Source organism: Artibeus jamaicensis, unplaced genomic scaffold (genome assembly GCF_021234435.1).
Source record: "Artibeus jamaicensis isolate MK-2021 breed Jamaican fruit bat unplaced genomic scaffold, CSHL_Jam_final contig_233, whole genome shotgun sequence".
Lineage (NCBI taxonomy): Eukaryota > Metazoa > Chordata > Mammalia > Chiroptera > Phyllostomidae > Artibeus > Artibeus jamaicensis.
Window position 1 is genome coordinate 50,579,900 of NW_026521486.1, and position 24,432 is coordinate 50,604,331.

At 49.6% G+C, this 24,432-nt stretch overlaps 1 protein-coding gene across 5 annotated transcripts in view; it reads left to right on the forward strand.

Annotated features, from left to right (window-relative positions):
* Nucleotides 1-677: 677 nt before the first annotated feature.
* Nucleotides 678-24,432, forward strand: part of ACVR1B (activin A receptor type 1B) — a 37,691-nt gene continuing 13,936 nt past the window's right edge. For 2 of the 5 annotated variants that reach the window (XR_005081394.2, XM_037137362.2), the window contains exons 1-5: nt 678-826; nt 16,979-17,218; nt 18,008-18,256; nt 21,023-21,253; nt 23,831-23,998. Coding sequence is in view for 4 of the 5 variants with exons in the window: in XM_037137362.2 (XP_036993257.1) it covers nt 736-826; nt 16,979-17,218; nt 18,008-18,256; nt 21,023-21,253; nt 23,831-23,998 (979 nt within the window). In the remaining variant the exon portion in view is untranslated. Of the gene's footprint in view, nt 827-1,506; nt 1,767-1,806; nt 4,231-13,220; nt 16,400-16,978; nt 17,219-18,007; nt 18,257-21,022; nt 21,254-23,830; nt 23,999-24,432 lie in introns of those variants that run through there. The other 3 variants (XM_037137382.2, XM_053661723.1, XM_037137372.2) reach the window with 3 other exon arrangements.

Below are 24,432 nucleotides of genomic sequence, written 5' to 3' on the forward strand. Positions count from 1 at the left end.
CGGGTAGCCCAGTTGGTTGGAGCTAGTCCCAAACCCCAACACTACAGGTTCCCTTCCGGTCAGGGCACAGACAGGAATCAACCAATTAATGCATAAATAAGTGGAACAACAAGTTGATTTTCTCTCTCTCTCTCTTAAATCAATTTTTTTAAAGGCCTTCGTATGTTCTGAAAAGGGGCATCCCATGATTAATCAATCATACAGGTTGCTGGGCGTTCAGAGGATTCCAGTGGGGAGACCAAGGTAGCAGGCGGTTGCAATGATCCCGCTGGGACACGATGGGGCTAGAGGATAGACAGTAGGGATGAAGGGAACCAGAAAACACATGGGACTCTTAGAACATTCCAAGCCGGGTGGGGGTCGGTGCTGATAAGATAACCTGCCCTGGGTGGGAAGTAGGGGAGGGCGGAGGATGCGCGTTCTGCTCGGCCTCCTCCCCGCAGCGCTCTTGTCCACCTGGGGGCGGGGGGGCAAGGGGCGCAAGACGCACTCCTCCTACCCCTTTAACAGGGACACTCCCCTTTAAGGCGGGCGCCCGCGCGCAACCGGCCCCGCCCTTCGGGGGCGCGCGCGGCGGTCGCGGCGCCGGCTCCGCCGGGAGCGCACGTGCGGGCGCCGGGCGGAGGAGCGGGAGGCGGGAGCCGGGCCGCGGGAGGAGGGGTGGCGCCGGGGGCGCGCGCGCGCGCTGGGCGCTGCTGGGCTGCGGCGGCGGCGGCGGCGGCGGCGGTGGTTACTATGGCGGAGTCGGCCGGAGCCTCCTCCTTCTTCCCCCTTGTCGTCCTCCTGCTCGCCGGCAGCGGCGGGTCCGGGCCCCGGGGGATCCAGGGTGAGTCCCGGTACGGGGGGCGGGGGACAGGATGGAGAGGGCCGGGCGAGGGCGAGGCCTCGAGCCGCGGCGCCGGGGCTACAGCGCGCCCCCTCCCCACGCGCACAATATGGCCGGGCGGGGGGCGCAGAGGGGTCGGGGTGACCCCCCAGTGGCTTCTCCTGACCCCGCTAGGCTTAGCCGCCCAGCCGGGACCGAGCTCACGCCGGGCCCCTTGGGGACCTGAGCCCTCTTCCAGGAGGAGCTGAATTCGGGGAGCTCTTGGGGGTCGCGCTCCCAGCACCCTGATGTTCCATAGACGAGAGTGCGGGCTTTCCCAAAATGTGGAGATCTTGTTTCCACCCCTCCGCTTGTCCAGGGACGGGGGTCTTCATTCCCTCCCTACAGATGCTCCTGGGGGATGCCTTTTCTCCCGCCAAGATCGTGGGGCTGGGGCGATGAGGTCTTTGCTTTCCGAGGTATCCTGATGCTGAGAGTCCTTGCGCATCTCGGATGATAGGCGAAGGGGTCTCTAACCTTTCCTTGAAACCCTGCACTTGGGGCGTCTCTTCCCCTCCCTCTCCTTCCTCCCTCATGTTCTGGGAAAGGGAGTCACATTTCCCCTTCACCCAGTCCCTTGAGTTCGGTGGGGCACCCTCCCCCCCGCCCCCCGACAATACACATGCAGTGTGGAAGCTCTTTGGAGGAAGTGGGACGAACAGGCCCCCTCAACCGTTTGGAGTTTGCCTTTGGAGTCTCTCTGACCCCAGGAAACCTAGTTCCAGAATGGTTAATCTGCATCTAGGTGTATTTGCTTTCCATATCGCCTCCCCCACCCCACACCAGGGGGCCCATTCAGTTGCTCACTTCGTGGATGCCTTTCAGGTGAAATTCTAGAACCAGGCTCCAACCCCCAGGATTATTTAAAGATCCCACCACTGGACCGGCTCCCTGGCTCTTGGTCAGTACTTATTTACCTTCCCACACCACCCCTTTTACTTGCCCTTCCCCCACACACATACTCCCCAACCCTCCCCCACCCTTCCTTCACCTTCCAACCCCCACAGCCTCTGCTGCCCATACCACCCCCATCCTTCCCACTATATACATGGGTACCTTTCAGTGGCACCCTTAACTGGGTGTGTTATTTATCAGGCTTTGTAGGGCTGAGAAGAGCAGATGAAACCCTAAAATATTTAATTTAAGAGAGTTGTCTCCAGTGTGTTTTGGCATTGGGGTAGCAGATGAAGGTTATATTTGGCAGTTGTATTGGAGTGATTATTGACCCACAGATGGATCTGGGAGAGACTGTCAGGATTGTATGTGCTCTGATGTATTGCAAAGCCTGCTGCTCTGGCTTCTCAGCAGCCCCTGGCCTCCCAGCAATGGGAGGTCAAGTGTGTTCTCTGGCTCTCCTCTCCACGAGAAACAATGATTCTCAGGAGGTCTCAGTCTCCTTTAATAAGCCAGACAATCCCCCCCCCCCAAAAAAAAAAGACATCATCCCACTTTAGCATCTCAAAGACAAATTCATTATCTTCAGCTTTGATGTTTGTTTCCAGTGGTGTAGCCTGTGCAGTGGGGTCTTTGTTCACTGGCTGATACTTCTGTTAAGCACCTCGTGTGTGTTGGGGGTCTCGCTGCTCTGAGCAGGGCTGACGTGCCGTGGTTCCAGTCAACACGACAAAGTGTGTGAGGATAGCCTGACATCTGTGGTAGGATCACGGTTTTCCTGAATGATGTTTGCTGGGCCTTACTGTGGGCCGTGGTTCGGGAAAGTGGAGCGTACTGTTGTTTCTCTGGTGGGTAGTGAATAGGAGACTTGGCCTTCAGGTTTGTCATTTGATGTATCTGAATAAGTCTTTAAATCCCTTTCATAGGAATTTCCATCCTGTCCCTACTGTGTGCAGGGCTTTTAACAGCCGTTTCCCTGTTAACGTGGTGTGGTGTCTATGGGGCTGTTCTTGTTGCAAGCCTAGTTAAGAATGTTTAATTGATAATCTGACTGGCTCTGAATGGGGCAGAGTTCATTTTTTTTTTGTAACCATCTTAAAATGGATGTTTGTTGGGGTGAAATGGGTGGTCATAATAGGGAATTAGTTTCTTTTTTTGGTAAATTGGAAATTAGGTTGTGTGTCCAGCAAACATTCTCAGAGGCCTTTAAACTTCTTGGCCAGACACTGCAGTTTTTTCCGGGACACATCTAGTTGCCAATAGTGCATGCTACAGAGACCACTGTTGCAAAAGGCTTAAAGTAAAACGTCAGTTCTGGGAACCTAGAGGCAGAGGATAACAAGAAGTTGATTGCCTCCCTCCCCTGCACTCTGTGCGGCTTCCCTAGGAGGGCTGGGGGAGTGGCAGAGCTGTGTGGCCCTGATGTCTGGGATTCGGACATGACATGAGGGCAGCAAGGGTAGCTGTTTCTATTAATCAGTGAATTAACTTTGACTTAGCAACAGGCCAGCGATAAGGAGAATGACTTCTAGGTTATAAACAGCGTTCATTTGATAGGTGTGCCATGTTTTAAAGCTGAACTTTGGAATTTTCACATTAGTATTTAAAAATGTAAATTTGCCTTAGTTAGTGGCAGAAGACAGTAATTTCTTAAGGCAAAAGCAACAAAGGTGACATTTGAGGTTTTGATAGGAACATTTTGGATTTCTGTGAACAAACTGAAAATATTATTTCAAGCCAAGTCTTGTAATTTTGTTCAGTGGACATAGTTTTGAAGTACAGTGAAAGAGAACTCCTGGAGAGGAAAAGAGAATCTCCGATTAGTTTTGTTAGAGGAGCTCCTGGAACAGATGTGATTGAAACATAATAAAATGGCTACGCTGGTTAAAGGTTAGAGCCAGATGGAGGGAGGAGACTGGTTTCCAGCCCCAGAATTGCATTCCCTTACAGGTTGTCCTTAAGTCACTTAATCTTACTGTGACTACCTCAGTGTTTCCTCTGTAAAGTAAGGAAATAATTCATGTCACTCTGATTGGGACATTTGTGAGACTGACTTAACTGATAGCCAGTTGGCTGGGAGGTATTTTTAGACACAGTTTCTGACTTCTGTGAACAAGCAACGTTGGGTTACTTTTTATCTTACGGGGCAGGATAACATACTCTCTTGGGATTGATAGAAGCACCACATGTCACCGTGTGGTTAATTTCTCCTTATTTGTTCATTTTTGTAGATGTGTCAGATTTCCTCAGGTTAATTTCTGTCTTTTGACAGGCTCTGACATCTAGACCGGGCAGCATACCTGTGCTAATCAAAGGCAGGCTGGAGGGAGTGACCTGCTTTTGGCTTTATTGGTTTGGCAACGATTTAATTCTTACACAACTCTGGGTAGGTTTATGGCACTATGTAAATGTTACATAAGAACATGGAGGCTGAGCGAAGTGGCCGGGATGGTGCCTGTGAACACAGGAAGGTGAGACTGAGGACTTCATCCGAAAGGACCTTGGGAGCCTGCAGGCAAGACAGGAAGAAGCAGCGCTTCTCTTCCCCCTAAAACCTTTTTAGTTGATTGTGTCTTTCAGGTGGACTGCTGTGTTATAAATAGGTTTATTCTCCACTGGTGAGCTAATTGTAACCTTGCTACTGAAATATGAATCAGAAAACAGAGGAGGGGAGACATGCTGCTGCTTTCGCGTGTCCTGTTGAAGCCGCTTGTTGCATTTTGGAGCATGAGTTGAATTGCATTGCAGTCTGTTCTCATAATAACTCAGGAGTACAGGGTGTTGAGGTGAAATGGAATTCTCGGTTCATGGCGCTTTAGATGTTCTTTCTTTTTGAAGGTTAAATTAGAATACTGAAGTGGCTCTTTTGTTTTAATTTTGAAATCCTTATTGTTTACTGTTCAGTTTTTGCTCAGAGCAGCAGTGAACAGTAGTTCTGGAATCCCGCCTCTGTGTCTTGACTCTTGTGTTATTTGTCTGTTGTAGTAGGGGTTGAACTAAGGGGGTCTTATCTCATTCCCCTCTCTGTGTTTACACGACAGAAATCCTCCAGTCCCCTTTCTCACCAGCCCTGCTGCTAGCCCGGCAGTTCCGCCCAGACTGGGATTGCCCAAACCTTTTAGGGAATCAGCTGCTCAGACCTGACAGTGCCACACCATCTAACTTGCATGCCCTCACTCTGCAGGCAGTGCCTCCTGGCCGGGTTTGAATACCTGCTTTTGGTTTTTGCTCACTTCAGTATTCTCTCTTTCTTTCTCCTTCTCTCTCTCACATGCAAATTTAACCAGAACTCGGGCTCCAGAGGCACCATCTCTGCCCTCGTCTGTTCTCTCTGCCTGCTGGCTTCTCCATCGTGGGTAAATGTAACACCAGGCAAAACTGCTGTTGCAGAATATATATTTCTCTCCCTTACCCTGTAGCCCTGCCAGGGCTCAGTTGCGAAGTTTCCATCCCAGGTGATCACACCTGCTCTCTGGCTTTCCGGATAGTCCTGCTTCAGGCAGCTGTGGGGTTCTTTTGGTTTTCTTCTCTCTCCACTTAAACTTAAGCCTGCATTTGTCTGGCTTAATATATTGAATTTAACATAATAAAAGTAACTGCCTTTCCCTGTATAGAATCAGTCAACCCTAATGTTAACACAATTATGTATAGGAGAACTTTTTATTCACTCAGGTGGGTATGTGTCTGAAATAGTTCTTGGCATGGGGAAATAACAGAGGACAAGATGGACAAAGATCCCTAAATCTCTAACTGTAATGGAACTTAAAATTGCAGTGGCTTAGACTGAAAATAAATAAGTAAACACAATTATTAGTTACAAGTGCTGTGGGGAAAATGATGATGCGGCCCTGGCTGGTGTGGCTCAGCGCACTGAGTGCTGGCCTGCAAACCAAAAGGTTGCCGGTTCCATTCCCAGTCAGGGCACATGCCTGGGTTGTGGGCCAGGTCCCCAGTTGGGGGCGTGAGAGAGGCAACCGATCAGTGTCTCTCACACACTGTTGTTTCTCTCCCTCTTTCTCCCTCCCTTCCACTCTGAAAATAAATAAAGTCTTTAAAAAAAGAAAGAAAGAAAGTGCTAGAGTGTGCCAGGAACTGTCATTTCATGTCTCAGCTTCATTCTTTGGTCTGTCAAATGGGGCTGTTACCGTCATCTTGTTGTTCGTGGGAGTCGTGTTCCACAAAGTCAACACCAGCCCTGAACTGGTGCATCTTGAACCCCTGCTCCCAGGGAAGCACAGGGTTGGTTGGGCTCCTGTGAGCCGCCGGTCCCGCCGTTTTCATCAGCCGACCAGCACCTCACCTTGTCTTCTGTGTGGTTCTGTTTAAAGACGCCTGGTGTGATGTGTATCATTGACTGTTGAACACCGAGCTGAAGGCCAGCAGCAGGGTGATGCCTGCACAATGCCGTCTGGCACACGTGTTTTCTCTGTAAGGCACGTCAGTGTTTTTAGCATTTCAGCACTGCTCTTGGGGGCAACTTCAAACTGAAATCACCAACAAAAAACACAAAAAGGCGAAATGCACGGCACCAGACAGACCATGGAAAGGACGCACACGCGCGGGATAGGAGCTGAGCGCACGGGCAGAGCGCCGCCCTGCTGCGCCTCAGGTGGACCGGGGGCGCGGGTGTGCGCAGGTGTGCACTCGCCGCACTTGCTAACACGTGTCTGCGAGTGACCGTGAGAGCACCAAGAGTGTTTGTATTGGGTTTGCAAATAAATTTTAGCAAGTAGGCAGATTCACAAGCATGGAATCAATGACTGGTGAGGATTAACTGTATTTTGTTAAAGCTGTTCAGATAATTGTGGCAGAGAGAAAATGATGGAATTCCAAGGACTCCTAATGGTTTCACTGAAACAGAATTTTAATATATACAGTTAGAAGTCCCATTTTCAGCCTGTAAATAAGCTAAACACACATGTGCGCATGTACACACGTGTACATGTGGAGAGGGAGGGAGAGAACTATAGCAATGGAAAGATTCCTTTAACATGCTGATTGAGCACCTACCATATTCTAAACACTGTTGTTTACAGCAAGCAAAGGGAGGCAAAAATGCCTTTCTTCATGAAGGCCACCTTTTGGCAGATGAGATAAATAAAGATAAATATAAGGAGATTCTGCCAACCGCAGCCCATCATTTACTCCCGTCCCCTCAAGATTCCCAGCCTTTGGTATGCACCCCCTCTTCCAGTTACTCAGTCCCACATGAATCTAGGTACCATTGTGGAGGGATTTTATTCTGTAGATGTAATTAAGGTCCCAAATCAGTTGATTTTCAAATAGGGAGACTGTCATGGTAGACAGAACCTGACTGAGCTGGCCCTTTGAAAGCAGACTGCCGAAGAGGAAGGCAGCGATGCTCTGACTGGCTGGCAGGAAAGTAGACAGCTGTGTGAGCTGCCCGTGGGGCCACGTGGCTGGGCACTGCAGGCCAGCTTGGGAGCTGAGAGCGGTCCTGGGTTGTCACGCACCGGGCAGTGGGGACCTCAGCCTTGTGTCCACAGGTGGTGGGTTGCCAACAACCAGTGAGCTTGAAAGAGGTCCTGGCCCAAGGAGAGGGAGCCACCCCGGCTGACCCCGTCGTGCTGTGCCTGGACTTCTGACCTGCAGAGACTGTGCGGTAGTAAATAGGTACTGTTCTAAAAGTGTGCGTGTGCAGGGAATGTGGCCATGCGAGGAGAGAGCAGGCAGGAGAGGGGCGTGAGGGAGCTCTCCCAAGGGAGGCCGGAGGGTCCTCGAGCCCTTGTACCCAGCCATCCCCTAGCTGGGCCTCGTGTGTGAAAAGTCCTCTGACCACAGGTGGCTTCCATCCACCGCTCGTTGCCCTTTCCTGTATACCTGTGAGTGTTTTGGGGGGTAGTTGGGGTGCTCGGGATGTAGACTTTTCAGATGATTGTTTGCATTGAAGAATCTGTGAGTTGCACGCACACACACAGGTTGGGGCAAAGGGACTTTGACCCCTGTGAGTTCATGGAACACAGTTTCTTCTCGAATCACTGTTTATTAATTATTGTATTTTTCTTAAGTGAGCATTTGTGGTGGACCTACCTTGCCCTGAATCTTCATTTATTATTCTGGTGTACATCTGTATATTACATTCTACGCTTGTGGGTAAGACTGAGTCAGATTTGATGTCTAAGACAAGCTGAGTGAGAGGCATACTGAGGAAGGAGTCTGTCTTTGCCCTTTAGAAGTTTATACAGAAATTGACTTCTGCTTATTGGAGCAACCACAAAACTACAGAGAGTGCATGCCCTTCTGACGGGATGGCAGGTGGTAACAGAAGCTCTGGCTGGCTGACTGTACGCCATGTACTCAGGTGCTAAGCCATGCACTGCACTACGTCTTCGATTCCATGCAGCTGTTCTCTGAGGCATGTGTGTCCCCATTTTACAGAGGGAAAAACGGGGGCAGGGAGGAGTTACGCAGTGGGCCTGAGGTCTGTCTCACTCCAAAGCACGTGCTCTTGACTGCATACTGTGGTACCTGTTCAGGTAGTTTTCTAACCAGCCTACGCTTCCAGACTCTCGCTTTTCCTCCACGCCGGTGTTGGGTTTAACTTGGGAAGATAGAGCTTCTGTGTCTGATGGTGCGGCCACTTTTACGTGGCCTCCAGGATCAACCCTGGACCCCTTAGCCTTGTATCACAAGCCGTCCAGTGTGGGTCAGCCTCCCTGGTGGCCCACCTCTGGCCAGGACCCTGACACAGTTGCATGTCCATTCGCTGTGGACCCAACATCCCTTACGCTTTTCTTGGCCTTGGCCTTCTCTTCTTGGCCAGGTCCATTGTGACACGTTTGTCTTCCCGTCTTCCCCCAGTCGGTGATTCTGTGCTCTCTGCTTTTCTCCTTGGTCCTCACTGGTTGCGTAGAGCTTCACGTGGTTTTCAGCAGCCTGCTCGTCCCATTCTCCTGCCCTTTAGCTCCTAAAGATCGACGCTAGGAATTGGCTTGTTTTTCTCCCGATGACTTTGTCCTGTCACAGAGCCTTGCATATTTTAAGCACTTAATAAATGTGTTTAACTGAATGCCTTCATTTCTGTCCTCAGCCAAATTCTAGGTGGGTAATTCCAACTCTGTCCTGCTGTAATTTTATTATCTCCTGCATATACAGTTTTTGTCCCAGGGACTCAGAAATACTACAGATATTTGTGAGCTACTTGGAACATCGTAATCTCTCTTCCTACCTCACCTCTTGCATCTCTGTTTATTCTGTCCCTACCCATTTTATTCCACCCAAATTAACTTGTTCTCAACCTCATTAGTTTTAGGCTCAGCCCTGGCTGAGTTTTTTTCCCTCCTTCCTTGTCCAGACGCCTGCAGCAGCCGTCCCCGTCCCCGTCCCTCATCTCACTCACACCGCTGCACACTCTCTCCTCTCCACTCGTCCATGGTGCAGTAAATAGGTCAGGGAGCAGATACAAAACATCACTGGTAAATGTCCCCCCTGCCCCAGTGAGCCACAAATATGCCTCTTTATATACAGTGAAGAAAGAAAACAATGTTTTTGGCATGTTCTTTGTAAACTGTTAGTAAAGGGGAAATCCCAAGCTACTGGTTCACAGTCTGAATATGGTGGCTGAGTCTGTGCACTTAGGTCCCAGGGACATTGGACACGCCTCATTGTAATGATGCCCCTCATTCAGGTTTGACCTTGACGTTCTGGACAGCAGGTGGGCCCTTGCTGGGTGGATGTTCAGGTATTTACAGTCAGCCATAAATTAAGTCACAATGACAGGTCTCTTTAGCATAAACATCAAACGTCTCTTTTGAGTGAGAACAAAGCTCTCATTCTCTAGACCTAAGGCTTAGGGGTAAACTTGTTTAGACAGCTCTCCAAGGTTGGGTTTGTCTCCAAGTAGAATGTCTGAAAGGCGGTTTGCAGAATAGATAGAGTGTGGAGCTTGCTTTCAAACACCTTTCTCGCATGCAAACTATATTCCAAGACCTTTTCCCAGATTGGAATTAAATACCAAAAATTTATCAAGTGTCTTATTGTTAAATCTGTGGGTTTTTTCCCTCCTCATACAAATAGCTTCCTTTATTAAGTCAGTTATATTTCTTTTCATAAGTGCTCTTAACCAGTACATTTTTTGTTGTTGTTTTTTTAGGTACCACCAGTCACACATGTAAAATCTGATTTATTGATGGCTCTTGGGAACTCAAAGAGTTTTTGCTTTGTATTCATGTATTTTGATGATTGTGAACGGTGAAGGCGTAACTTGGGTCTTTCTTTACGAATAACTTTTGATCACTTTACTGTTGTGCTGCAGGGTTTTCCTCTGTGGGGGGGTCAGAGCTGTGGCTGCTGGACCGGGTCAGCGCCCTGTCGCTGCCCCCAGCACCCCCTTCTGGGGTTGTTACCTCCACGTCGTGACAGCTCAGTGCCAGGGAACTCCATTTTTTAGTTCAGGAGTTTTAGAAATACATTGGCTGTTGTCTAGATCAGTAATTACTGGACAACTTTTTTTTTTTAAAGCAGTGGAATCCTTTATTAAAAATTATTATTTTTAAAATTGCCCTGGCTGGTGTAGCTCAGTGGATTGAGTGCGGGCCTGTGAACCAGAGGATTGCGGTTCGATTCCCAGTCAGGGCACATGCCTGGGTTGCAGGCTGGTTCCCTGCAGGCCAGTTTCCAGCAGGGGACGCACGAAAGGCAACCATACATTGATGTTTCTCTCCTTCTCTCCTTCTCTTCCCCTCTAAAGATAAAGAAATAAAATCTTTAAAAAAAAGGTTTTACCCTTTCTATTCAATTTCTACATATTGATCCTGAGGACTTAAAATGAGAGTTAATTAGCTCATTATTCAGTAACTCATTATTTAGGGACTGAAAGATCAACGAATATTTGTGTTATAATGTAAATACATTAGCATGGGCTTAAATAAAGATTTGAAACTCAAAAAAAACAAACTGTGGTATAATACAGCAGAAAATTTACCATTGAACTTTTCATCACTTACTTTAAAGTGTCCAGTTCGGCAGTGTTAAGGTCCTTCACAGTGTTAGTGGAACCAGCAGCACTCTGGTTTCAGCGGCGCCCCTGCCCCGGAGGAGGACCAGACGCCCTGCCCTCCCGGCCCCAGAGAGCCGTTAGTTTGCTTTCTGAGTGTTTATCATACAAGATGCTATTTCTTTCACTCACCATAGTGTTTTTATAAGTTTATCCGTATTGTACTATATATGAATTTGTTCATTTAAAATATTTATTTATTTATTTATTTTTAGAGATAGGGGAAGGGAAGGAGAAAGAGTGGGACAGAAACATCAATGTGTGGTTGCCTCTCACATGCCCCCTACTGGGGACCAGGCCTGCAACCCGGGCATGTGCCTGGACTGGGAATTGAACCGGCGACCCTTTGCTTCACAGGCCTGTGCTCAATCCACTGAGCTATACCAGCCAGGGCAATTTGTTCATTTTTATGGCTGAATAATACTCCCTGTAAGAATATACCACATTTTATTCATCCACTCATCGTCTGATGGACATTTAGGTTGTGTCCACCCGTTGGTTATTCTGCATACTGCTGTTACGAACATTCCTGTACAAGTTTCTGGTGAGCACTTGTTTTGAGCCCTTTGGATACATACCTGGGAGCAGAGTTGCTGGGTTACTGGGGAGGTCGGTGTTTAGCTTGCCAGGAACCAGTGACCGTTGCAGTGTTTGAGGGTCCCTGCTCCTTTCCTTTTCACTTTCTCAGGCCTTCCTCCTGGGTGTGAAGTAGTATCTAATTGTGGGTTTCATTTGCATTTGAGTTTGACATTTATTTGCATTTGAGATCATGTTGAGTGAATATCCTTTCATATGCTTGTTGGTCATTTGTATGTTTTCTTTGGAGAAATGTCTGTTCAGGTCCTTTGCCCATTTTTTAATTGTTTTGTTGTTGAGTTGTAAGAGTCCTTTATATGTTCTGTAGACTAGACCATTATTAGAGATAGGATTTACAAATATTTTTTCTCATTCTGTAGGTTCTTTTCACTCTCTTGATACTCTGGCGCACAAAAGTTTTTTTTAATTTTGATGAAGGTCTGTTTATTTTGGTTTTGTTGCTTGTGTTTTTGGTGTGATATCTAAGAGACCATTACCAAATTCAAGGTCATGAAGATTTGTCCCTGTTTTCTTTTTTTTTTTAAGTTTCAGGATATAAGTTTTAGTGCTCTCTCTCTCTTTTTTAAGATTTTCTTTATCTTTAGAGGGGAAGGGAAGGAGAGTGGGAGAGAAACATCAATGTGTGGTTGCCTCTCTTGTGTCCCCTGCAGGGACCTGGCCTGCAACGCAGGCATGTGCCCTGACTGGGAATTGAATCGTGATCCTTTGCTTCACAGGCCCGTGCTCAATCCACTGAGACACACCAGCCAGGGCCGTTTTAGCTCTTATATTTAGATTTTTTATTCATTTTGAGTTAGTTTTGTATATGGTGGGAAGTAAAGGTTCGATTTTATTTCTTTGCATGTGGATAGCCAGTTGTCCAGCCTCATTTATTGAAGACTAGTCATACCCCTGAAGGTCCTAGACACTTCTCAAAAGTCCGTTGACCATAGATGTATATGTTTGTTTCTGGACTGTAAGTCTGTTCCATTGATTTTTATGCCTATATTTAATGCCACTAGTAAGTTATAAAATCAGGAAGTGTGAGCCCTTCACCTTCGCTTTTTGTTTTGTTCTGTTTTCATGGTCACTTTGGGTATCCAGGATCACAGCATCATGTGCAGTTGCCGTCTTCGTTCTAAGGAAGTTGTAGGGGGTTGGATAAAGTCCAGGGAGGAATAAGTACAATAATCATGGGTTGTAATAGGCTGTTCTTACCAGTTTTTTCTGTCTGATGGATGCTGTCATCTGGAAGGGTGAGGGCCGAGAGGGAGTTGCTGACCGAGTGTTTAATCAGGAGGAAGAGCGAGGGCGGCAGCGCCGACCTGGACACCAGAGCTGGGAGGCCGCCTGGCAGAGCCCGGAAGTCACAAGTTCAGTGCCTACAGGGGCAGTGCTGCACACGGGAATTTAATCGATGGAACTTACTGTCTCCCAGGAACACTTAATATAAGCTAAATGTCATAAATACTGTTGCTGTGAAATGTTTTGGAACATTCGAGCCTGTATCTACCGGAACAGACGTGTGTTTGGCAGCGCGCCCCTTACCTTTTGCGGGCGCTGCCACCCTGTGCTCTCGCCCTTGTCCCTGGTCATGTGGTTTTAGGCCTCATGTTAGGCTGAATGGCGTGAGTCTGGCTCGTAGGTGATTCTTAGGAATCCCCAGTGAGCTACAGCCCCACCGAGTGTCCTCCCATGTCTGCTGGTGGGTGCGCGAGGGGACCAGCCAGGGTCCTGCCCACCGTGAGGCCGCCTGGCAGAGCCCTGGCCACCGAGTGTCCTCCCATGTCTGCTGGTGGGTGCGTGAGGGGACCAGCCAGGGTCCTGCCCACCGTGAGGCCGCCTGGCAGAGCCCTGGCCACCGAGTGTCCTTCCGATGTCTGCTGGTGGGTGCGCGAGGGGACCAGCCAGGGTCCTGCCCACCGTGAGGCCGCCTGGTGGAGCCCCGGCTGTGTCAGCACCTCTGCATCAGGCGGCCGGACGGCGTCTGCCCAGGCTGGGACTTGTCAGCCTTCCTCAAAACACAGCTTTTCTCACGGATCCAGTTTGCATTTCCTTCCTAGCACAGACCACCTTCTAATCAAATTTGGAACCATGTTCAAATCCTGCCAGGGTGGTTTGTCTTCAGTTCCGGTTTGACCAGTTTGTTAATAACAGTGCCGTGCTGGTAGGATTCTCGTTCTGACCACTCTTGAACTTGTCTGTGTGTACAATGGTTTGGTTCCTCTTCTGTGATTGGTTTCCCTAGTTGTTGTTAGTTCTACTATGTAACTGTTAGGTGTGTGTTGTATATGCATACGTGTGTGGACTGCTTTCACTTGGCGAGTCAGTGTGAAATGTCACAAAGGGCTGTTACCATTGATACAGATTTGGCTTTTCAAAGACTTAAAAATTGTTTGTGATTCGGTATACTTGTAAATCTGTAGTGAATTCAGATGTTTGTGTAATTTTATGATCACTTATTTTGTTTCAGCGAAAAATGAGTATTTACAGAAGACTAGCCATAGTGTCTGTCTTTAAAGTTCAGGAAAAGATACATAAAGTTTCAAGCGGAGCTTCCCAGTGTTTGGACCAGTGGTACAGACAGTGTGAATGTAGAAATGAGCTGGATCCAGATTTCATCTGGAGGGCTGCAGAGGTCATCTGGTTCAGTTCCTTCTTCCTGGTTAATCACGAGGAAAATGGGGTTCAGGGAGGTTAAGTGACTTGCCCAATGCCACGCGACTAGTTACTGGCAGTGCTGAGGCTCCAGCGGCAGTTTCTTGCTGGAACTTGCTACTTTCTAATTAGTGGTTAAAGAGACACATGTTAAGTGTGTGTGTTTGAGCTTTACATCGAGAGTAGGGATTAAAATTTATTGAGCATCTATTTGCTGAGCACCTTTTATTTCATTTAATTCTTACATAGTCCTGTCACATAATTATTAACAGCTTCACTTCACAGATCAGGAAACCGGGTGCATGAAGTTTCCTGACTTGCTCAAGTCATGTAATTAATATTAGAGGCGGCATCTGAGCCCTGGGTCTTTCTGACCTGCTTTTTGCTGTGATACCCTGTGCGGCTCTGGTGGCCGTAACCGAAACCTCTCAGGGGTGTGGGCAGTAGTGATGGTTATCTTAAAAAGAGGTCTTTTTCAGGCTTCTGATTCATTGTAAAATACATAGATGTACAGAGGGAGTCTTCCCCTGTGTACGCACAGCACTTGGTGAAGACGTCGGGTAATCTTCGCGCCACCTCTGTAGGTAAATGGTGTGTCTGGGTGGGCAGCCAAGGCCCAGATCCAGGACTTGCTCAATCCCTGGTCACAGACCCACGTGACCCTGCTCGCAGTTCCGCCTCGTCCGGTCCCGCGTAGATTTCACCACTTTTGCTTTTTCCTGTCTTACACCAAGATTGTCTAAGTACTTCCCAAAAATAATGAGCCACGTGTGGGAGTGTTCATTCTGCAGGATGAGTCACTGTGAAAGGGGCCGCGAACCAATGAAAAGAGAGTGAGTGTCTGGAGTCGGAGACCCCTGGCTCTCCTGCCTGCGAGCTGTGCTCTGACCTGAGCCGCCCTGTGTGTCCCGCTGTGCACACAGTAGCCCTCGTGGAGTCGTGGGCTTTCCCTGCTCGCTTCCCTAAAACAGGCCTGATGCTGTTCTCTCCACCTGGCATCCTGGTGCATGTACGGAGAGGCGTGCACTCCACAGGGAACCCCCGTGGTGCTTGCATGTCCCTGCCGACACGGGCGCAGACATTGGCTTTCCAAGTAACAGGCAGGACTCCAGCGTGAGTAGAGGTTCGGATGAGTATTTGGAAGGTCACAGAAGTAAACTAGTTACCAGGAGGGTAAAGGAGGGAACAAATAGTTATTGAGGAGGTTCTTTAGTCTTTCTTGTGTCTGAAAGGGTTGGAATTGCAGTTCAGGAGGAATTTACCTTAAAAACTCCTTCCATGGTTTGGGACCTGAAGAGTGCCTGCTTCAGACTTCCTGCCCTCAGATGTAGCCCTCCCCAAACCCTCAGCAGGTAGCTGCATGTTTTGGAATTTCTCCCAGAAGAAAGGGATTCGATCAGACGCTGTGAAAAAAAGATAACCACAGGCCACACAGTGGAGACCAGCACTGCCCGCTGGCCTGTCGGTGCCACCTCTCCTTTGTCTCCTCGCCTGGGGGCCACGCCACGTGGCTCGGCACCGCGCTGTGCCGCGTCCTTCCCAGAGGGCCCGAGAGGCAGGGTTGGACCCCGAGATGGTTAGAATCTGTCTTTGGATTTGAAAAGCCAAGAGATGCCTTCCAGTGTCTTGGAGGAAGAGACAAGGGTGGATGGTTTGCAGCCTTAAGGGGACAGTGATGACGGGCTAGTTTTTGTGGAACTGGTCATACAGGTCTTCTCGAGGGGCTCTCATTTGAACGTCTTCCACTTGGTATCCAAAGAGTATTCACTTACTGTCCAGTCCTGGGCCTGGGTGGTCCGTCCCACCTCTGTCTCCTGACGGGTGAGAGCTTCATTCAGCTCTGTGAGCCTCAGCCTAAGCATTGCAGTGGCTGAAGCTGCACTCCTGCCCCTCCCGAGAGGTCAGGGCTAGGTTAGGCTCATGGGAGACAGCGTTGAGGAGAACCAACTGCTGCCGTCTGTGCTATTCTTGTGAGATGGATAAATAAAGGATTTCAGACTCCTGGGCTGCTGACCTGGCTTTCAGAGGCACCAAGTTCATTTACAGTAATTTCCTGTCAATAGTCTACACTTCTGTGTACCACACACCCTGCAAAACTCACTAATCCTGGAGATGATCACATACACTGCCTGTTTGAAAAGGGAATGTGCGTATACATATACAAAAAATACTTTTAAAGTGATACCCACAGACCTTTCAGAATGGGTTAAACTTATTGAGCCCTTTTTATGCATTAGCTCATTTAATCCTCACAATAACTTCATGAGGTAGTGGCTAATATTATCCTCTTTGGAGGGAACTGTTTTTGCCCCTCATGAGAGGGGCACCTGCCATGGACTAAAAGAAGAGGATGCTGGATCATCATGGGAAACTTTCAAAGGAAGCGACATGTAAGCTAAAGTTTAAAGGACCTGTAAGAATTAGCGGGGAGAGAGCAGAGCCTCAAAGTAGTGTGTGACAGCTTGCGCACGGACCCCACATCCAGGAAACCGTGGGCACACTTGGTGCTGCCGCAGGGAGATGGGGCGATGATGATGGCTCCTCGGAAACCTCCTGGTTCGGGGTGGAAGGGTGTGTGTGTGTTGGGGGCGGGAACCTGCATCCTTCCCGCCTTCTTGCAAGAGGGTACTTTCTTGCAATCAGGTGTCTAAATTTGAAGGGAAATGTCTTTCCCAGCCATGAAATAATTTGTATTAAGTATAAGGCCAAGCTCAAAGGCAGTTTCTCTATCTCGCAGGCGTAACATAGCGCACCTACAGGAAGACGATAGGGCCAGAAAGCCTGTTTGAGAGCTGAATGAACGGGGAAGGCTTGTGCCTCCTGATGCTGTGGTCTTTCTGACCTAGCCCTGTCAAAGATCCTTATCTTGGAACATCAGGTGTGCTAAGGAATGATCCCCTAAGTCTGGAAAATGACCCAGGGTGAGGTCCGATCGTTGGTGTCAGCGTCTGCGCCCCAATTTCCCGCAGCTCTGTTGTGTACCTGCACCAGCTGCCTGCAGGCCAACTACACGTGCGAGACCGATGGGGCCTGCATGGTGTCCATCTTCAACCTGGACGGCATGGAGCACCACGTGCGCACCTGCATCCCCAAGGTGGAGCTGGTCCCCGCTGGGAAGCCCTTCTACTGCCTGAGCTCCGAGGACCTACGCAACACCCACTGCTGCTACACCGACTTCTGCAACAAGATCGACCTGAGAGTTCCCAGTGGTGAGTGGACACCCTTGTTGGACTGTTGGCTCATCTTGGAGGTAGGGCACCCCTCTCGTTTCGTCCTTCTCTGTGCTTCCCCGATCCCTTTGTGTGATGATAGGTAAAGGTGTTTTTTTGAAGCTCCACATGAGAGGTGACAAGGGGTGGGATTCCACCCGTGTTAGGTTTGTGGGTCAGAGGATGAGAGAGGCAGGTTGTTGTCAGGTCGGTCCCAGAGGTGAGAGCTGCAGTTCGGATGGATGGTGCGCGGCTGTTGAGGAGTGGGAAAGCCAGGCAGGGGTCCTGATCCTGCAGGAGGCAGCCCCAGAGCCGTTGGGGTGGGGGCGGGGGCCAGAGTGGAAGGAGGGCTCAAATGAGCAAAAAGCACAGTGGCCTCGGCCAGAAAGTGCTGGATCCCACCCTCTGCAGGTCTGCCATTGAGAGGGTGTTACCGGGGCGATCAGGTCAGTAGGAGTGAGATGGGAACAGAGCTTAAAGGACCTGTTACACATTGAAAAGTAGGTCCTGGCATCTGTCTGGGGCACTGAGATGGGGAAAGCACCATGGAATTTCGGAGCAGGTTCTGGGTTTGACTGCTGCAAAGGACTCCTTAACTAGGGAGGTCTGCGTGGGAGAGCATCCAGGCAGGCAAAGCAGCCCCATAAGGCTGGAGAGGTCAGGAATACCTCAAGCATGTGGAGAGGGAAAGGGCATTTCACAGGGTGGGAGGGGTCAAGGTTAAATAAGGCCAATGCACGCCCTGTCTTTACCCTTTGTCCTTTCCCTCTCTCCTCCCACAACACCCAGGTCACCTCAAGGAGCCTGAGCACCCTTCCATGTGGGGCCCCGTGGAGCTGGTCGGCATTATTGCTGGCCCTGTGTTCCTGCTGTTTCTCATCATCATCATCGTTTTCCTGGTCATTAACTATCATCAGCGTGTTTATCACAACCGCCAGAGGCTGGACATGGAAGATCCCTCCTGTGAGATGTGCCTCTCCAAAGACAAGACGCTCCAGGATCTTGTCTACGATCTTTCTACGTCGGGGTCTGGCTCAGGTACTGATGGCTTCGGGCTCTGTGGCTGTCGTCCGCCCTCATCAGCACTGCCCAGCGGGGCAGAGTGTTTATGGAAAAGGCTAGATGCTTCTGGCAGCGTTGAGTCATTCGGTTTCGTGTTTCCCCATGCTTTTGGAGTCTGATGTGCAAGTAACATCAGGTAGTGAGGGTCACAGAAAATCTTTCCTTCCCTGGGATTCCAGAGGTCAAGTGCAAAACTCTCTCTTCCAGAGACTCTGCCTCTCTTCAAGTTCTGGAACCATCCATCTATTAAAATTCATCTGGTTCCGCCTGAGTGGTGGAGTGCTCGGTTCAAGGGCTGCTTTTGAGAAACAGGAGTGTGGTGCGTTCCTGTGAGGTGTGACAGCTAATCGTTGATCTCTGAGCAACCACAAAGGGAGTTTAAGGGCACTGGGTGAAGCCGAAAGCAGGGGTTTGGTGAATCATTGACTTGTACCGGTCGCCCAGGGGTCGTGGTGGGGGTTAAGCAAGGGCAGCGTGGCGTCAGCACCATTTCTGTGCTGCCCGTTGGTGACCGAGCTTTCTCAGGTGAGGGAACTGAACCAAACACTGGGCCTCGTCGAGAGACTAGACTAGGATAAAGGTAATCGGTTCCTTCCTGTCTGTTATTTTAGTGAGGGTGGTATTCTACTCTTGTAAAAAAAAAAGCCATCCACAAAGGTTATTGTTATCATTCTGACTAAAACAAATAGAATCATATTTGTGAGAATTTTGTGTTTATGTAATTTTTTACCATGTGACAAGACTATCTTGTACGGAAACGATGCCATCACTCACGGCCAGATATTTCTCCTTGAATACAGGAATACTTTGAGCTGTGACAGCTCTTGAATTTTAGTGGTTTTGCCTTTATTAAGCTCTGCAGTAGAGAGCTTAATGATGGATATATTTAAAAGGTGTGCACTGGTAGGAAGAGAGAAAATATATGGCTCATTGTTTGATTGTTGTTTGATGAAAGAGGCGGAGCAGTGGTTAGAACTGCCTGGCCAACCCTGTGACCTGACTGGCCACTGGAGGAGGGAGCTCCACCTGCCCAGTCCTGCTGAGGCTCTGGAGGGTGCCTGGCGTTTTCTTAGTTGGCTGGAGTAAAATGATTGATAACTGTTTCTCTCTGGGTGGTTTAGTCCATTGTTAATTTGCAATATGCTGAGCTTCCAAGATGCTGGAGTTTTAATGCTGTGGATTTAAAGTGAGTAAGTCCTTGCTGCCTACGTGACTTTCGGTTCACGGGAACAAATATGCATTGAATACCCGATGGGAGATACATGGTGAGGGAAGACGAGAAAGAGGCCAAGCCAAGGTCAGATGGAAGAGGGGGGATTGTCGGGATGGGTCTCCGGAGAAGGATGCGTTCAGAGGGCGTTGAAGACCGAGTTCAAAGTTGCAAGAGAATTGGGAGGGCAGGGAACATTCCTGGTCCAGGAAAACCTGAGCAGAAGGGCAAAAAGGTGTGAGTTCACCGAGTGTTCAGGGAACGATAAGGAGGCCCGCACAGCATGGCCACGTGGGGGTGGGAGCGGCAGGCTGACCCAGGAGGAAAAGATCTTGGGCTCCAAGCTTTTTCTGGCAGGATGAGAAGCATGTCCTTAAAGTTTTCATGTGGGAAAAGAAATATCCATATTTTCTGTGGAGGGAGTCCTGGCAGTGGCGTGGAGGATAGATTGACTCATTTACCAACCTCCTGGTAGAGCGCAGCGTGAGGGGTGAGGCGTGAGGCCAGGCCGTGTGCGGGTTGCGCGGGGCAGGGCCAGGGTGAGGTGGGAGGCAGAACGGCCGCGGGAAGTGTTTTAAAGAAGAGCCAGAACTAGGCCTAACTCAGAGGGGTGGGGAGAGAAGGGGTCTGATTTAAGAAACGTTCTGGTGGTTCTGTACTGTTACAGTTAAAAAGCAGGAGCTTTGGAGTCAGACAGTCCCAGGTTTTAATCCCCGTATGGCCTCTTACTTGCTTATATGAATTTGAATGACTTACTGAACCCTTTGGGCCTTAGTTTTCTCATCTGTAAAGTGGGGATGGTAACAATACCACGTAACAGGTGGTTGTGAGGAAGTGAGATGGTTACTGTAAAGCCCTTAGCCTGGTGCTGGATGCATGCTAAGCATACGGTAAATGGGAGTTAACATCCACAAGAGTTAAGGAGTAACATTTTTTAATTTGGTCTGGGAGAGGAAGTGAGTTAGGCACCAGTCATGATGGTTAGGGTGATTGGTTAGATAGGGAGATGCTGAATAAATCTCTTGGGAGAGAGGGCAGATCCTTTCATGCCCTGACCACAGTTTGGGTGGCATGGGCTGCACGGCACTGCCCTCTAGTGGTGAATGAGCAGAACAGCCAGAAGGCACCCCCAGGGTTCAAGCCCTCACTTGCATCTTTTCTGCTCTCTTTCCTCCTCAGCAGCAGCAGGCAGATGTGGGTGGATTAGCTCGGAGGAGGTTGATTGCAGACTTGGTAAATCTGGTCAGGCGTTTCTATTCAGACCTGTCCTCCACGCTGAGATGATCAATTGCTTAGATCAGGAACAGCTCGTCCTGTGCATTTCCTTCTGTGCTCTCTCTGTCACTGCTGGGCTCAGCCATGTGGCAGACAACCCAGACATGATACAGGGCAGCCACAGCACTCCACGGTCAGTGGGCCAGTGGAGGCTGGGGCGCTGTGGTAAGGGCTTTTCCAAGGTGCCAACGAGAGCAGGAGGGACGAAGTTCAGCAGGTTTACAGTGCCAGCTTTCTTTCCACTCTTTGGTCCACAGGGTTACCCCTTTTTGTCCAGCGCACAGTGGCTCGAACCATCGTTTTACAGGAGATTATCGGCAAGGGCCGGTTTGGAGAGGTGTGGCGTGGCCGCTGGAGGGGCGGCGATGTGGCTGTGAAGATTTTCTCTTCTCGTGAGGAGCGGTCCTGGTTCCGGGAAGCAGAGATATACCAGACGGTCATGCTGCGCCATGAGAACATCCTTGGGTTTATTGCTGCCGACAACAAAGGTAAAGGCTGGGTCCACGTGCGGGGTGCCCGGAAGCCAACCTCGGTCCCAGACGGAGGGCGCCTGGGACAGCACATTCCCTCGTTTCCTCCTCATTTCCTCCTTCTCTCTCCTGGTTTTGCTTTCATTTTTGAGTCTCTCCCATATGGCCAAGACATTCTCATTTTTGAGGACTTCACTCACTAGCAAAGAGACAAAGTAAAGATTTAGGATGTGATCAGGCAACACACTCTTCTAGTGAGCAATTGGGAGTGAGAGGAGGGTCAGTCAGGGAGGTCACACCTGAGCTCGATTGAGGCGAAGGTATCAGAGGCTGGTCAGCAGGAAAAACCAGCGGAAGGTTCACTACACACACATGCAGAGGTGAGTGTGTTTGGCAGCCTGCAGGAAACATGGGGCAGCTCTGTTACAGCAAAAGACGGGTGAGGTCATGGAGGCCGGATTCCAAGGGTCTTTTTGAGAGGATTATATTTTTGTTATGAGATGGTGGCAACTGACATTTCTTTCATTAATTCATTCATACATTCATTCAGTAACGCCTGTTGATGACCGTGGGCTAGGACCCCTGTCATCTTCTTGGATCATCGTGCATAAGAACAAAATGCAGCTCCTGCCCTCACAGCCCCATGAAGGGGGCAGTGGACACCAGGGCAGGCAGTGGGCTGGGAGTCAGAGGCCATGAGGCGGTGGTCTCTCTGGCAGTTATGACATAGTTCACTCTTACAGCACCATGATTTCTGGAAATTAGTGTCTACAGAGCCTGCAAAGATGCTCAAGTGTTTATTTTTCCTTCCTGAAGCAGTGGCGGGCTGCCCGTCCTCACATTGCTGTGAGGTTGCAGTGACCGCTGCCCCCGTCCCACCCCGCCGCTCCCCTGGGCTAAAGAGCCTTGGACTCCGTGCACAACGGAAGAAGGGGAAGAGAGAATTTTTTTATTACTTCTGAATAAGCTGTTCCTTTTCAAAACAACACTACCTTTCGATAAAATTTAAGCCTTACCTATATTTTAAAGGATCCAAAGACGTCTTCCCTTTCAATTTATGGGTAGTGTTCTCAAGACTTCAGGGCTGGTTGGCGTGCAAGAGGGGAGTGTTGGGTGGACCCCTGCTTCATAATCAGAGAGGCCAAGGTTGGCGCCTCTCCAGAAGCTGCTCCCTTTACTGAGTCTGGCAGCAGCACGAGCAGGGATCTGGCTGTCAGAACCCACACAAGGGCCAGGGGAGGGGAAAACTCAGATCCTCGGTCTTGCTGTCTTAACACGATATGTACAGGGTGGGGCAAGAGTAGGTTTACAGTTGTGAGTATGTGAAACAGTTTATTCCTGTATTCTTGTTTATTAATTATTGTACTGTTTCCCATATGAACAACTGTAAACATACTTTTGACCATCCCTGCATAGTGGCACGTCCTGGAACAGCACTGGCCTGGAATTTGGGTCTCATTTCAATTTCCAATTTTCCTATTGACAACAACATAACTCAATTAGATTATCAGCTTTTGGGTTTTTTTAAATAACTTTTTTGTTGATTTTTTTAAGAGATAGAGAGAAACATCGATTTGTTGTTCTACTTATTTAGGCATTCATTGGTTGCTTCTTGTATGTGCTTTGCCCAGAGATTGAATCCACAACCTTGGTGTGTCGGACAACACTCGGGTCAGACGAGCTCCCCGGCCAGGGCTGGTTTCTGCTCCCTCCCCTCCCCCTCCTCACTGCGCACACACACGCGCACATGCACACACCGGGCACACCACATGTGACAGTGTGTGCTCTCGACCTCCCATTGCTCTCCCGAGGGCGAGGTGCCCTCTCTGGAGCACCTGATGTGTGCTCGTCACGCACTGAAAAGTGGTTTTAGCCTAGAACACGACAATGCACAAAGGAACATTCCTACTCTCAGAGAGGGTCATAGCCTGGTGAGAGCGGTGGACTTAGGATAGAGACGCTACAGATGAGACAGGTGCCGGGGCCAGGCCAGTCTGGGCTCTGCTCAAGGGTCTTTGGAGAATGGGGGGTTGTGGGGGGGATAAATGGTGGTGGAAGGAGACTTGACTTGGGTGGTGAGCACACACAACAATATACAGGGGACGTGTTATAGAATTGTACACCCGAAACCTATATAATTTTATTAGCCCATGTAACCCCAGTAAATTCGATTTTTTTTAAAAAGGCTCTGGGAGAACGGAGCAGGGCCCGTGAAGCCTCCCCCTCGGGCGGCAGAGGGTGCGGCCAGCTGTGGTCGCCGGCCTGCAGGCGGGTGGGTCTCGTCAGGAGCAGGAGCAGCGCTGCGGGTGTTACCTGTGACTCTCCCAGACACACGCTTCCTCTTCTAGATGCCGCACATTTCAATTTGGTGTCATTGGAACGCTGTGCAGTGTCCAGTAGCCACCTACGAGAAATAAAGGAGCAGGTCTAAGAAAGAAATGCTGTTCTTCCTGGAGCCCCAAACTTGTAGACACCGTGGATGAAACAGGCATAGAGGAGGCCTTAGGAGGTGTGGGGGCAGGAGTGGGACTCGGGAGTCCGACCGGAGGCCACGTGCTCCGTCTCTCCTGCCTGAACCTCTGTTGTCCTCTGCAGATAACGGCACCTGGACACAGCTGTGGCTCGTCTCGGACTATCACGAACACGGCTCCCTGTTCGATTATCTTAACCGGTACACAGTGACGATCGAGGGGATGATTAAGCTGGCCTTGTCTGCTGCCAGCGGGCTGGCCCACCTGCACATGGAGATCGTGGGCACCCAAGGTGAGTGGACCCAGTCGAGGAGCAGTGAGGTCAGGTAGGCTTTGAAGCCTTGCACCATCCTGATGTAGTTCCCAGAACTCCTGTTTACTGGGGAAGTTGGAGCCGGACCTCAGGAGCTCCAGTCTAAACTGAAGGAGAGAGGTTGGAACCGTGCTTGACTGAAAACAAGAGCATCTCCAGGGGTTCTTGCCACCTGTCTCTCAAACTCCCCCTGGGACTCGGGTGGACATGTTCGTTCCATGGCCAGGCACAGCTGTTGGTTGCTGTTCATTGAGTAATCATCTCAGAGGCCCGCAGAGCACATGGAACTAGGAAGATTCAGGAAACTTGTGCAACAGGAGCATCGGTTTAGTAATTGCACACTCTCATTGTTGGGGGCAGCTGGCCTGTAGAGACTGCTCGTGGACCAGAGTAACCTGGGAAGGTTTTCCTGG